Here is a 13,988-nt window from a genome sequence, read left to right as displayed (position 1 = left end):
TTTTCGTGATTTCGGTTGAGGTTGTGTATCGGCGCGACACTCTCGGTGCCGTAAACCGGGATTGGTATATTGTATTGCTTGTTCAGAGGAAGATGGCACAGCGGCTCCGGAAAGGTCACGAAATGATGCTTGCAGTGCTGTACCATTTCGAATTGGGTGCGAATGACGCCGGGAAACATCACGATATGAAAATGAACATGGGATGGAAGATGGACTGCAACGACCAAAGAGCAAACTGAGTAGAGGTTGAAGTGACGATGTTACCCAAGCTCCGCCAGGTTCCGCCGCATGGGGAGCTCGTGCAGATTCGATTGGATCAACCACGTTGCACCAATCAGATCGAATCCCTGCCAGAAGCTCTGCGTCATCCGCCTCAATTGGCCCCTTGGAGCCCCCAGAGCCTTGGGAGCTCTACCACAGTAGCAGCTCTCCCCCTATCGACAGGGTCGACCTGCGGGCCTGCTCAGGCTGCTTTTGGAGAGGGCCCGCCCGGCCCGCCAAGCAAAAAGCGAAAAGAGAAAGGCGAAAAGCTCTGGCTCTGGCTCCAGCCTCCCGGGGCGCCAGTGGACGACGAAACACGTTGGACCCAGCGGTCACACCTCCCGTCACCTCCCATCACCTCCCATCACCTCACCTCCCCAGACCCGGCCCACAGCCCAGCCCAGCCCAGCCCAGCCTAGCACCAGTTGCCAGCCAGCTTCCAAGGTTGCCAGCACAGCTCTCCAGCTTCCACACCAAGTCGGAAAAGCATCTGCCTGGAACACACACCACACACCACACACCATACACGATACACGCAAGCCCTGCGCCTCGTCATCGCGAACCCCATTCTTGATATAACCTACCGAGATACCAATTGCTTCTCGCCCTCGCAAGCAGCACTCAAACTCCCCAACAGCCACCTAACCACCTACCTTCAAGATGGAACTCTCAGACTCATTGTAAGCAACGCACCAGGGTCTCCTCGCCCTTCTCTCTTTTCCGCGCGCAGAGCAAATCTCGTGCCTAGCAATCCGAGATGCAGTAGGCTAACGTCGCGAAAATCGCAGTCGCCTCGTCAACCTGGCGGTCGGCGTCATCATGGTCCTCGGCGGCATATCGCAGTTCTTCACCGATAACGCCAACGGATTGTACGTGCACACTCCCCCAACTCCTCCTCCTCCGTCCCCAGAGCTTCGCAATCAGACGGTCTGCAACGCATTGGGTCATTCCTATGCGCCGCTCGCTCACTCGCTGGCTGGCGGGCTGGCCGGGACGAAGGAGAATATACGGAGCATATACCCCAGGAGACGGACGAGAAACTAACGCGCGCAACCCGCCGAACAGCCAATCCTTCATCGTCGGTGTCTACGTCATCCTCTTCGGCGCCGCCATCGGCCTGCTCGAGTTCCAGATCCCGCCCCAGGTCTCGCGCTACGCCTCGTTCCTGTTCTCCTTCATCGGCCGTGGCATCTGTACGTATATCAGTTCATCCCTCCCGCTCTCGGTCTATAAAACCACAGTGTAGCTAATTCCCTCCCCCCGTGCAGTCTACATCTTCATCGGCTCCATCCTGCTGAACAACAACGCCCTGCGCATCATCGCCGGCTCCATCGTCGGCATCGTCGGTGTTGCCTACGCCGTGCTCGAGTTCATCCCCTCGATCGAGCCCCCTGCCAACATGCGCGAGGCCGATGCCGGCTGGGGTGCTGGGCAGGTCTAGAGCTCAATCGCGCCCTAATCTCGGTTGAGAACCTTCGCGAGTGTGTGAGCTCGCGAGGGGGGATAAGGAGGCAGGGGCCCATTCTGCGCCTTCACTGAGCGTACAGATGTCCAGGAGGGGCGGCTTGCTGCTCTGGGGGCCTCGACTGGCAGTGCGACTCTCCAATCCTAGTACCTTGGTTGGTTGCAATGACCTGCGTTTCCGGGATGGGCGGTGGCAGGAGGGGTGGGAGCATCGACACGCGCAGGGAGGGACGCGGAAAGATACGGGTGATGCGGACGAAACCTCTGTATATCAGCTTTTGGGACGAGCGTTTCCTTGTACGCCTGGTGAGGGCTTCTGTGTGTAAGCTGGTGTCACATTAGAAACGGGTGGTATCTGTGTTGCAAATAGAAACCGAAATTTCATCACGAAACGAAATTGTACGAGCACGTATTGCAAATCGTGGACGCGATGTGGCACAAATGATCAGCTATGCTGGAGTTGAAAGTAGCAATCTGCCTTGCGACGCTCTAGAGGATCTACTTCGTCGCTTCCCAGCTCCAACCCCGCTGCTGTCGATCCGGCGCAGACGATCGGGGACATGCTGTCCCATATCCGGCGTCCTCAGTACACACTATTACCATCACAGAACCTCCTTGGTCCGCCTAGATATATTGTGACCATGTAGAAATAAGCGCAATCATCAAGTCCGTTGGTCTTGTGAACCCGTAGACTCCTTTCCCCGACCCGACCCAACCCAACCGTAACCCCTTTGCCGTGAGTAGTAGGAAGTTCAAACATATATATGCGTACACGCACATGCCTTGCCTCGCCCAGTGTCAGGGGGGTAAAAGCGAAAACCCGGCTCGTCGTAAAGTCATGTGCTGCTTCCCTCCTTTAAACAAAAACGCCGCCTTTTCTGTAAGCATAGGCCCTTTTTTTTCTCTCTTTCGCCAGTTGTTGATTGCGCAGATCCCCAGTCCAATTTTGAAACTCGACCCCATCATTTTGGTATAGCCATTATATGTCAAAATTCAATTTCCGGGTTATGCCACGCTTTTTGTGGGCGCATACGCTCATTGGCCTAGTCTTCGAGGGCGGCGAGCTCCCTTTCCTTGGCCGCCAGCATCTCACGCATCCTCTCCGCTTCCAGCTGCAGCGCGGCCCGTCTCTCAGCCTTGATTTTCTCGCTCTCCAGCAACCCCGGGCCGCCCATCGTGGTGCTCGATGCCACCGAGTGTGCGCCAGGACTGGGCGCTGAATACAACGTCGTCGCTGGTGATCGCAAGAGACGTAGGGACTCAGCTGCGTCCTCCATGGGGTTCGATATCGGGCTGTGCCCCGGTCCGGTAGGGGGGTTTAAAATCGACTTGATGGACGAAAGACGTTTCGAGCTGTCGTGACCCGGTTCACCCTGGGTTGCCTCCGAGTCGGTGGCAGAGAAAGAGCGTTTTCTTGATGGAGATAGAAACGAAGCAGGGGATAACGAGGACTGGCGGTCGTTCATGATGGATATCGACGTCAAGGGAGCCAAACGATTGTCATCTGTCAAGGAGTCGCGGTTGTCGATGGAGTGCGGAGTATGCAACGCATGATATGGCGTCAAGTCGGAAGACGATAAAGGCGTTGAGCCTTTGTTCTGGCGGACCGGCTCGGGTAACAACGCCATGGAGTAGTCGTTCCGACGACGAAAGCCCAGGTTCACCGACCCGTCGGCATTCAGTGTGCCTCGCTCATCAGATTCCGAATACTGGCTCGCCTGCTCCACGGATTCAAGGGGTGTAGCATCGTCCTGGCCGCCTTGCGCCACCGGAATGACACGTTTCCTCCTCTTGATAACAGCTTTCTTCATAGTCACTGGGCGGTGAACCCCATGGAGTTTGTAATAGAGACCTAGGTCAATTAGCATTGCATCAAGACAGTAGGGACTTCCGTAGACTTACCACAAGCATTGCAAATGGTGTGGCCGCTCTCGTCGCGGCGCCATAAGGGGGTCACTGTCGTGCCACAGTTCTGGCAGGCAATGACCACGGTTGTGTTCTGGTCTTGAGCCTCCTGAGCAGCAACGTCAATTGGTTGAGGCCCATTTTCAGAGCTGTTTCCGTGATTGGACGCCTCCTGGCTCTGAAGGTTGGTGAGATGCGCACTCTTGGCGACGCGGTTATTGAAGGCCGGGCAACCACTGCACCCCTCAGCACCCCCTGTCCCGTTACACCGGCCACCACCAGGACAGGACCCGGTCGGCGTCTGATCCGCTGCTACATAGGTAGCGCCATTCGCTTGACCGCAAGAATTAGGTGAGGTCTGCTCTGGCGACTTGCGGGCTGTTGACACAACGGTCGGCGGGCGTTTCAAGTTAGTTGGGCGCTGCGAATTCCGTGCCTTTAGATAGAGACCGCAGGCGTTGCAAATAGTGGCTCCTTGTGGTGACCTTCTCCAAAGTGGTGTTCTGGTCGTACCGCAGTTACTATCGTCAAAGTTAGCCGAGGATTATAGCGAGAAGTAAATAAACCATGGTCTTACCTGCACACCTGGCCGCTGTGGCCAGTAGCCGAAGCCGTACTTGATCTTGCCATACTGCTGCGTCCGTCTTGAGCAGTACTGCTCGGAGAGGGTGTTGGGCTTGGAGAAGTAGCCATGTTGCGGTCATGTACGGATGAGGTGGTGAAGCTCTCTGAGCCTGGACTCCGGGAGCCCGCCGAGGAAGCATAGGCGACATCTTTGGAGGCCGACAGCTGAGAGTCTCCCCTAGATGCCACCGGGCGAGTTGGCAGGGCGGTCCGCATTGAAGTTGGTTCTTCTCTCGGTAGTTTCGCATGCGAATGGCGAGCAATTTCCATCATGGCTGTGGCGTGTGTTGCGTTCCTGGAGAATAGTCGTAATCCTAGAGGGCCGCAACGGGGTTGGGACGTTAAATTGCGGTCGATGGTCGGTCGTCCTAGCCTGACTGATTCATGTAGTCGATATCGGGCCTGGATATTGCGAGTGGCTAGGCAATGACTACCGATAACCCGCGACTAGGCAGGACGTGCCCCCGTAATCCCTAAACGGAGGATTGGGGAGATATTCGAGGACAGCGTATTGCTGTATGTACAAGAGCGGTGCGCAGAGGGGATGTCAGAGCGGGACCAAGAGGGTATAGATCGAATTGGTAATGGGAAAGCCGGGAGTGATCGTGGTCGTGGCGCAAGGGAGGGATAGTCAATGTACAACTGGCCGTATGGACGGCAAGGACTCGCAGGTCTGGGCAGCGAATCCTCAGTTCGGAACTGATGCCGGCGTTGGAGCAGGTCGGACGTCGGAGATCTGGCAGCAGCGTGTCCGAAGTAGATCTAGGCGAGACAGCGGGAGGCGATTGGCTCCCACGGTGAGCTACTCTTTTGCTCGCGACAGAAGGAGGAGGATGACGATGGAGGTGGTGGAATCCGCACAACGGGACGACTTGTGTGCTGGGCAAGGCTATGTTGGCTTGGCTTGGATACGGCGATCACCGTAGATTACTCTAAACTGGTTGCCTTATGGCACATCAGAATGGCGGTGGTGGTGCTGGGGTCGTCAAGTCGCACGGTGAGGTCAGGTCAAACTCCGCCACCCGCTGTGCCGTATTATCAAGCAGGTACTGTATATCACTTGGGCTTGAGACAACCAAGGTCAGCCAGCAGCCAGCTCGGGAGAGGACGGGTTTGGATCACACGACTATCTTTCGGTGGTCTGGCCAGCGAGTGCATAGCCTTTATGAGATGGGAAACCCAAAGCACCGCGAAGCCGGAGTAGTTTCACCTGCCCTGCCCACAGAAACGCCCCTGGGCGGCCAGAGACTGGCAGACTGCCTAGAAATCCCAAGCTGAGCGCGCGCATGATTCCAGATCCCATCGAAGGGGAACAAGACCCCTGCGGTTCTGTCGGTCGTTGTTGACCGCGCCCGCCCGCGGCGGCCTCCCGGCCAATCAGGACCGACTTATTAGAAATTTTGCCTTCATTTCTCTTCCAGCCGAGTCTCCGAATCCGCAATGCCAGCGAGCCTAAGCCCCGAAGAGCCCAGCGCCGACCCCATCTCACCCATGTCAAAGCACGCCGTCACTGATAAATCTTGTGGGGTGGGACGCATGCAGCGCTAGGGAGTAACTGGGGGTCTTCCCACCGCCTTTAGCTCCAAGACTGGCCTTGGAGCAGACTAAATCTTTGTCACGATGAATGATGTCCGTATTACGTGATGCTCGTGAGTCGCTAGAGTCTACTGGGTACTCAGGCATCTGCTTTTTTTGCACCGTCATCTCTGCCGAGTTGGCGCCAGAATGTGTTTGGTTTTTCACAGGGTGTCTTGGTAGCGTGTAGTCGCGGAAATTGGAAGGGGTTATGGTGTTTCCCGTTGATCTGAATCTCAGGCTAAAAGCTGTGTATGCTGGATGGCCTTTATCTTGGGAGTCCAAATTCGTGCAATGAGAATCCACCCCCCAACCCTCTGGAATGATTGTTGGACGAGACTCGTAGTGGGGTTCTCAAGTCTGGCCCCATCATGAGCCTCAATTGCCTCGGCCAGGGTCGCCAGGACGAAGAAGAGTCGGTTTCGCGGCGCATACCTGTTCGGAACAAAGAAAAGCAACGCCAGTCCTCAATGTGACGGTCTTGATGAGACTCAGAATAACAGAGACCTGGGCTCGGGTCGTCGCCGGCCGTGAGGGTTGCAGGATCGCCGCCAGTTTGTGACACCACTCCTTTCGGCACCGGCCAGACCGCCAAGCTTTTTTATCTAGCCCATCAGCTGCACGTTCCTGGTCGAGATAAGATTTGATCCGCTGGGAGCTTGGGAATCAAAAAATTGGGGCCACCCGGATCTGGATGTCATGATCCGAATGGAGGAGATAACAACTGCATGCGACAACGGCGGATGCGACTTCCGGTACAGTTTGCTGTGGCTGGCTGGGCTTGGCACACGACGTGTCTTCCATGGATGGAGTTACAGTTGCAGGGCTTTGACCACGTTTTGTAACTACAGTGTAAACACCACAGTTCTGCTCCCGGTCCTCGCTCGGTCCGGCGACGTACACAGTAGTAGACTAACGAGACCGAGACCGACACACGCCAATTTTGAAATTGCCCGTACCGCTGTGGAAAGCTCTTCCCATTATTATAACCGACCGGATCTTGCTCAAGGAGACACACAGCCTTTCTAGAGTACACCCACGTTTTGGCCGATCGGCTCCGAGGTCGATGTCGGCGTCAGTCACTCCAGTACTCTAAAGCCGAGGTCGGGATAGAAGACGCCACGAGATCTTTTACAGATATCGTTTCGGTAGTGCCACAACATGCAATAGCAAAGGGTCAGAGATCAGGCCACCTTGTTTATCAAAAATGCGATGCGGCATGTATTCTGCCTCAGTCAATCCAGCCAATAAGATGATACTGTCGCCTAAGGGAATACCAGTCCTGGATGCAATGCTGTCTTTATTCATATATACCTCAGAGCGGCGAAGGAAGGAGACAGGGTCTGTCCTTCAGAGTAATCAAGCGAATCATAGAGCATTTCCTTGCCGCGAACAACCTAGCAAAATGTACCGAAGCCATACTGCAATCCCTTGTGCAAAAGCAGCATCCTTGCAAACTCCTTGACTCCTTGCGACATCCTGGCTCTCCCAGTCGCGATATGGAAGAAACTTGCCCTCTATTATAATATAATACCACAGGCGTTAGGCATCAGGGTCGCTGGCCACTTCTTCCGGCACCGCTTCTAGGCCCATCTCAGTGGCCGTGAGAATGAGCTTGTCTCGAGCCCAGCAGATGACAAGCATTATCATGATGGTATACCACTGTCGTTGATTGTCGGTCTCCATGTTGAAATACTCTTGGAAGAACGCGCGCTGGCACGGCTTGCAAGGGTCGATATGTACCAGGTACAGGTTGTGCTCTACTATGGCAAAGCCATACAAGATAGGCGCTTCGGGGACATTGTCAATGGTTCCCTCCTCTTTCTGCTTGACATATGGTTCCATCCGGGATCTCCATCGGGCTGCAAACTCATCCATACGACGCCTGATTTGGCGTTTCGCGTCCTTTTTACTGTCCTTCTCAGTCACCTCGAAGACGATGATGTTCGACGGCAGCGCCTTGCCGTACTGGGTGAGTTTGCCATCGGCCCATGCCCATTTGATAGCATCTGTCAAACACGGCTTGATCTTCTTGGCGTAGCTGTTGCCCGACATGGCATGTCTGGCGCGCTCTTCTGCCTGACCGCGCGGAACACTACGGTGCGGAGCGGGGGCGCTCAGTTCATCGGTGCTATCTTCTTCGTCCTCCCTGTTCGGCACCCCTGTGGCATCATGCTCGCTCACCTTTATGTCTCGCACTCGAGACGGGAGCTCAGCTAATTTGATGAACACTTTGGATCCTGTTGCAATATCAGCTCGATTATCCAAAGATACAGTACCTATCAACCGGACCTACCCCGAAATTCTTGCCCAGGAGTGCGCTCATAGATGCGCGGTACGGTACTTGCCTCTCTGGTCCTACGGTACCAGAAAGAGTCTGCCAGTGGATAGTTTCTGAAAGCACCCTTCCAGGTGTCGGTAATGTAGGCGTACTTCCCCGGATTGTTCAGCATGTGATAGATGTACTGCAACTCTCTTCGCCAATCTAGCATCGGGTTCTGCAGGTTGCCATCTCCGTAATCCGAGGAGTCAGAAGAATCAGACCAATCAGCTCCTGGGCCAGTAGATTCATAGAAAGCGCGTTTCTTGGGGTTAAACCCATCACCGGGTCGAGGTCCATCTGAAGATGAGCAGCTATGCCAGGAGCCTCGGCGTTGGTTTACTTGGGGCAGTTGTGATGGGGAGTTTGAAGAGGCAACCCCTTGGTAATACTGCGCCGACCTGGATGCTGCACCGCCGTTGAGATCATTCTCCACAGGCTTGGTGATGGCATCAGCGCCATTGGCATTCCTCGCCGGGTCAGGGCCAGAAAACGGTGTAGGAGGAAGTTGCGGTTGAGAAGTCTTAATCGGTGTTGATGAGTTATCTGGGTCTGAGTGGCGCGGCTTCTTTCTCGGCCTGGGCGAGTTGTCGGTGTCGGCGGATAACTCAAAATCCTTTTCTCCCTTTAGCCAGGAACAAAATCAAACAGCCCAAGCTGGTTGCTTAAACCGGAGCATTGCTTACATATCTCACCCGGCTGCCTCTCCCCTTGACCTTCTGCCTGAGGGCGGGCTTGGGGGGTAGCTCGCCAAAGTCAGCAGCGACTTGAGGGTCGAAGAACTGTGCGCCATCTCCGAGCAGATAATTCATCGCGCCCGATTTTTTGCCTCCGTGAAAGAACGTCGTCGTTTCCGTTCGACCAATTCTCTGGGTGACACAGACCACAGATGTCGGTGATGAACGAAGTATGACAGCGTTGACGTTGGGATGAGAGAGAAAGGTGATGTGGGGGGCTGGAGGCTGGCGTTCTATTGAGAGAAAGAACGACCTCGGGAACGGCTGGCGGAAACGGTCGAGGTTGATGTGATCGAGGAACAATTGTGGTTTCTAGGGAGTCAACCCTCTTTGACAGCTTGGGGTGCTGAACAACGAAGGTGTAATTTCCGGAATTGCAATTGTATGGCGTAAGAAGTCCAATGTGAGGTTTGCGGAAGGGTGAGATGGCGCGTGGGTCGATTATCCAGATCATGCCGTGGCCGCATGCGGGCGATTCAATCCTCCCTCTTTCATTGTTCTCCGCACCAGCATTGTACTCGGCCAGCACTGCTTCGGCTCTGTCCAGACTTGAGGTTCGCAGCAATGAGTCATGTCAAACGATGTCGGCTCCGTTTCCGTCAGACGCTCGGGGTCAACAACGACAGGTGGGTGGGAGTGCAACGAAGAGTTACCTATTACTAGATCTGTCGACGTGTTAAGATTTTGGGTACGGTATAGTTTGTCCCAGTAACGAACCAAGGGCGGCCATATCTAGCTACCTACGTTAGGTAGCTTAGTTTTAAGTATATCATATGCCCAGTGCTCAGCATGTGCCACTAAGGACCGTAACACAACACTACATAAGTAACCAACGGAAACTCGTCGAGTCGGCGACACATTGAGATGGCTATCATGTCTACTGAGTACAAGTCCGCATTGCATTTACCACGGTATGATCTGCGCAGTGAATTTGGCAGGGGGCCTGTTACATCTGGTCTGGAGCCTGCAAGCTAAAAGTTGGCCTCTGGGATCTGGGCGCGAGGCCATTCCAAGTCGGGCTAGCACTCCCGCTACACTGCCAGAAATGATGGAATTTTAAAAGTCGCGACGCGCGCCCAGCAATGCCGCTGTCAAAGCTGTCACTTACACCAGACCCAACTAAAAGCAACAACTGCGTCCATGCTCTCTCCGTACGGACCCTTGGATTCCAAGCACACTCTGTGAGCAGGCCCATCATCGTGCTTTGTCTATCACCTCTAGGCATTTTTGTCAGTCGAAAGATCTTGGAGGGATCATCAACTCGACTCTTGGCCCGTAGAGTTTTCTGTTGATGCAGCTCAGAGAACCTACGTCACTTTGACTACCGACTCCCCTCCCGCACCTTCGTCTGGAGAGATGCGCCAACGTCCCTAGTCCATCGCAACCAACCATGGCGACCGACTACAGTAAGATGAAGGTGACGGAGTTGAAGGCGGAGCTGAAGCGCCTGGGTCTGCCACAGGCCGGACTGAAGGCCGAGCTGATAGCTCGCCTGGAGGAAGCTTTTGCAGCCGACCCTGGACCCACCCCTACATCTGTTGCAGACGCCGAAAGTGCGGCTGCCCTAGATGACTCCGGCACCCACAGCCAGGAGAAGGAGGATGAGGAGCCAGCGGAAGCAGCAGAAGCGGTGGAAGGACCAGCAGAAGCTGAAGCCCTGCCGCAAAGTGATGCACCGGTCGTAGATGCGCCACCCCAAGGGGAGCTTTCACCGAAGGACGAAACACCGACACCAGCACAAGCACTGGCACCCACGATGGGCAACCCGGAGCCATCGATCGCCACCACTGACTTTGCTGCCCCCGAAGTCCAACAGCCTCAGACCTCCGTCCCGCCGTCGTCGTCCAGTGCCACGCCCTTGCGACCAGCCGAGATCGCGAACGATAGACAGACGCGCAAACGACGTTCTGCAACGCCCACGCCAACGCTCGACGATATTGCACGCAAAAGGGCTAGATTGGATAGTGAAGAACGCTTAGCCGGCGCTCCATCGTCTGAGACCCAAGACAAAGAAAAGACGGCGCAATTTATGCTGGAGCAGGGACATGTCGAATCCACAGATGTTGAAATGACCAATGCGCAAGCAGAGCTTTCGCCTGGGTCGCATGACAAGGCCGGCGCTGGTGCTCTGGACTCGGATGCTGCAAAGGACGAACCTCCTCAAACAGGCCCGGAACCGGGCCAAATGGGCCAACCAGACGTCGACGTGCGAGAAGACGACAAACGACGATTGTTGCTGGGTGACGACACTTCTATGGCGGACCGTCTCTCACCTGAGAATTTTACAAACGATAATCCAGAACGTGACGTGGAACCTTCCATTCACCCGGCCACGGCTGCCCTGTACATAAAAAATTTCATGAGACCATTGCGACCGCAAGCAGTTCAGGAATATCTGCTGGAGCTTGCCACACCTGCGGGGGCCAAGATTGACGACGAGACTGTTGTCGATTTTTATTTAGACCGAATCAGGACTCACGCCTTCGCTGTCTTCAACTCCGTTTCGGCCGCCTCGCGCGTGCGGACTGCTCTGCACAACCGCGTCTGGCCCGACGAAACCACCAGAAAGGCTCTCTGGGTTGACTTTATTCCACCAAACCGCTTCATCGACTGGGTTGAAATGGAGCAGTCTTCGAGCAACGGTCGAGGCGCGGCGACCCGGTACGAGGTCATCTATGATCGAGACCGCGACGGCAATGTCACAGTCAATCTCGACGAAAGTGACGCTGCACCTCCTGCCGTCAGAAACACGAACCAACGACCTGAGTTCAGCACCACCGTCCCCACCGGACCGTCGCGTGGCATCGAAGGCGCGCCCACCGGTCCTCGAGGCTTTCAAGGCGCAGGCCGACCTGCGGTCCACCCTACCCGCCAGGAGAGAGTTGGCGATTACTTGGCCACTCGCGCACACCCACCTGTCAACTACCAACCAGTGCCAAATGAACTCGTTGACAGACGTCTCGACTGCATCAGATCAGCAAAGTCCAAGACCTACGACCCCGCTAGGGACACCGAGAGGGAGAGATATAATCGGTACTTCTTTGAGAATTGCGACTCGCTAGTCGATCGTGGCAAGGAGATTTTCCTCGATATTCGACCTCCGAACCGCGATCGGGAGCGACGGGGCCAAGGTCGGGAGGATAGAAGACGGGGTGGCCGTGGCCGCAATGCTCGCCGGGGCATGCCCATGCCTCACGGTGTACCCAGGGGCGGTGACCGTTATCGAGGATCGGCGTCTGGCTACGACGACAGATCTCGCTATGGTGATGAGAGAGGTGGAGATCGGTATCGGGCTGATAGATATGATGATCGCTATTAAGGTCCACTGAGGCAACCGTGAGGGATCTCTTGCGGACTGGAACACCTTCATGTATGTTGTCCAAAAAAGGCCAAGGCAGATAAAGGTTCATGAGGAGCTCTGCTTGGATCTAGAGTACAATATCGCAAAAAGAACGTCGATTGAGGGCTCGATCCCAGCATCCATGACCACCTCGTATCAGATCAGAATCATGCTCTTGGGAAGACAACTCATCAACCAATGTGTCATGAGGGCGGTTGATTCGCACCACACCCCGGCATTCCCATATCAAGCTGTTTTGACAGCTCACTACAAAGCTCACACACTATGAGACGATATTTCAGACGGTTCGGAATAAGATCCACAGAAATGCTTTGTGTCAAAACGTAGTTGGTGATCTTGATCCTGAAGCTCCACGATGAACTCAATAATCCTCCATGTGCCAAACTTCCGATGAGTGTTTCCAGTGTCATGACGACACCCGTCGAGGGCCTGCTCCCCATATCGGACGCTCGTGTCTCGGCCCAAGCCTGCCGCCGTGGCCTTGTCGGGTTCTAGCATCTGCTTCAGCAGGAACTGGTCTTGGCAATAAGTCACGCGGCTGTTTCGATACATCTGATGCCTATCATCCTAGTCAATCTTGCATTTGGGGATGACTCCGGTGAGTCACCCACTTTGACATAAAGCCCCTTCCCCAGTCTCTTCCACCGTCTTACCAAATGGAAAACCTTTACCTCCTATACTCAGATAGGTGATTTGAAAAAGCCAGACACTAGCATGGCCGACTACAAAATAATGCGAGGCCGTCGTGCAACCCAGCCTCAGGCTACGTCTGTGCAACGCGAACTGAAGGCGTGGGCTATAATTCTGTCAACACCAGCGCTGCTTGAGCCCATTTTTGCCGAGACAGATCCACAAACTCTTTTGGTCTCCATCCAGCGTGTTTGTACACTCTGGCGAGACGTCGTCAGGGCCTCTGTCTACTTACAAGAACGGATCCTTCTGGTACTCTATTGTGTGCCAATATTAGAGATATTGGCCGAAGCGGGATCGCATAGGGTTTGCCTTGATACCAAAGCATTTGCAAGGTCCATAGTACCGACGGATAGGGTTCTGCATCTTGAGGAAAAGACATCCAACTTGGAGCCACGACCACTCAAGGGTCGCGAATTTCAGGGGTCCTAAAGACGTCACAGAGGAGCTGGACCTCACGGCTGCAGAGAATTCTGAGAAGTTTCAAGCTTACTCTTAATAATACGACCTAGTTTTAAATGTTTAGATTATGGCCGAAAGGCGATGAACTGACAGTCTAGTAGTCGGGTGTACCACGCTGGGCACGAAGCGAGACAAGTCATAGCAGCCATAAGAGCAGACAGCCGCCAACGAAGGACGAACAAACAGCCAACCAAATCACAGTCTTGGCAGAGTAAACCCAAGGCTTCAGTATGGTCTCTAGCTATGTATCGCGCTGGGACGTACATATCAAGCGGGAAACTCACCCCATGGGTAAGGTGATCAATCGGCACTTCTTTCTTTCGAGTTGTACCCATCCCCATCAATGCAGCCAGAGTTAGGGTGTGCGAGGGGATTTCCAGTTCTGTAACTCGTACATAGTTCTCAATACAGTCGGCTTTGCCCACCTTAGCCGCAATTGAGCTTCTCATTCACCACTCATGTTAGATCACCGCCCTATCCTTGAATGAATGAGTATATCAGTGACGAATCTATGTCCGTGATTAATTTAAAACTATATTGCCACCTCTAGGTACTTCTGCCACTGGCCATCAGCGCAGGAAAAGTATCT

At 54.5% G+C, this 13,988-nt stretch overlaps 4 protein-coding genes across 4 annotated transcripts; 2 read left to right on the top strand and 2 right to left on the bottom strand.

The window, feature by feature from the left end:
- Nucleotides 1–921: 921 nt before the first annotated feature.
- On the top strand, nucleotides 922–1,702 carry JN550_005111 (uncharacterized protein; the record flags this gene model as incomplete). Its single annotated transcript, XM_049316702.1, has 4 exons — nucleotides 922–941; nucleotides 1,050–1,130; nucleotides 1,327–1,454; nucleotides 1,530–1,702. 4 exons carry the CDS (start codon nucleotides 922–924, stop codon nucleotides 1,700–1,702), a joined length of 402 nt encoding a protein of 133 aa, XP_049172912.1.
- Nucleotides 1,703–2,768: 1,066 nt separating this feature from the next.
- On the bottom strand, nucleotides 2,769–4,527 carry JN550_005110 (uncharacterized protein; the record flags this gene model as incomplete). Its single annotated transcript, XM_049316701.1, has 3 exons — nucleotides 2,769–3,577; nucleotides 3,628–4,151; nucleotides 4,208–4,527. 3 exons carry the CDS (start codon nucleotides 4,525–4,527, stop codon nucleotides 2,769–2,771), a joined length of 1,653 nt encoding a protein of 550 aa, XP_049172911.1.
- Nucleotides 4,528–7,371: 2,844 nt separating this feature from the next.
- Nucleotides 7,372–8,961, bottom strand: JN550_005109 (uncharacterized protein; the record flags this gene model as incomplete). The annotated part of the gene is made up of 3 exons (XM_049316700.1): nucleotides 7,372–8,069; nucleotides 8,126–8,774; nucleotides 8,836–8,961. The coding sequence occupies 3 exons, from the start codon at nucleotides 8,959–8,961 to the stop codon at nucleotides 7,372–7,374; spliced, it is 1,473 nt and encodes a 490-aa protein (XP_049172910.1).
- A 1,315-nt stretch (nucleotides 8,962–10,276) lies between these two features.
- JN550_005108 (uncharacterized protein) lies at nucleotides 10,277–12,205 on the top strand (the record flags this gene model as incomplete). The annotated part of the gene is made up of 1 exon (XM_049316699.1): nucleotides 10,277–12,205. One exon carries the CDS (start codon nucleotides 10,277–10,279, stop codon nucleotides 12,203–12,205), a length of 1,929 nt encoding a protein of 642 aa, XP_049172909.1.
- Between the last annotated feature and the right edge of the window lie 1,783 nt (nucleotides 12,206–13,988).

Source organism: Neoarthrinium moseri, assembly GCF_022829205.1.
Source record: "Neoarthrinium moseri strain CBS 164.80 chromosome Unknown scaffold15_Wmoseri_CBS_16480, whole genome shotgun sequence".
In the NCBI taxonomy this organism is placed as follows: Eukaryota; Fungi; Ascomycota; class Sordariomycetes; order Amphisphaeriales; family Apiosporaceae; genus Neoarthrinium; species Neoarthrinium moseri.
The sequence above is the reverse complement of the archived record's forward strand: the minus strand, read 5'-3'. Positions and strand labels throughout refer to the sequence as shown.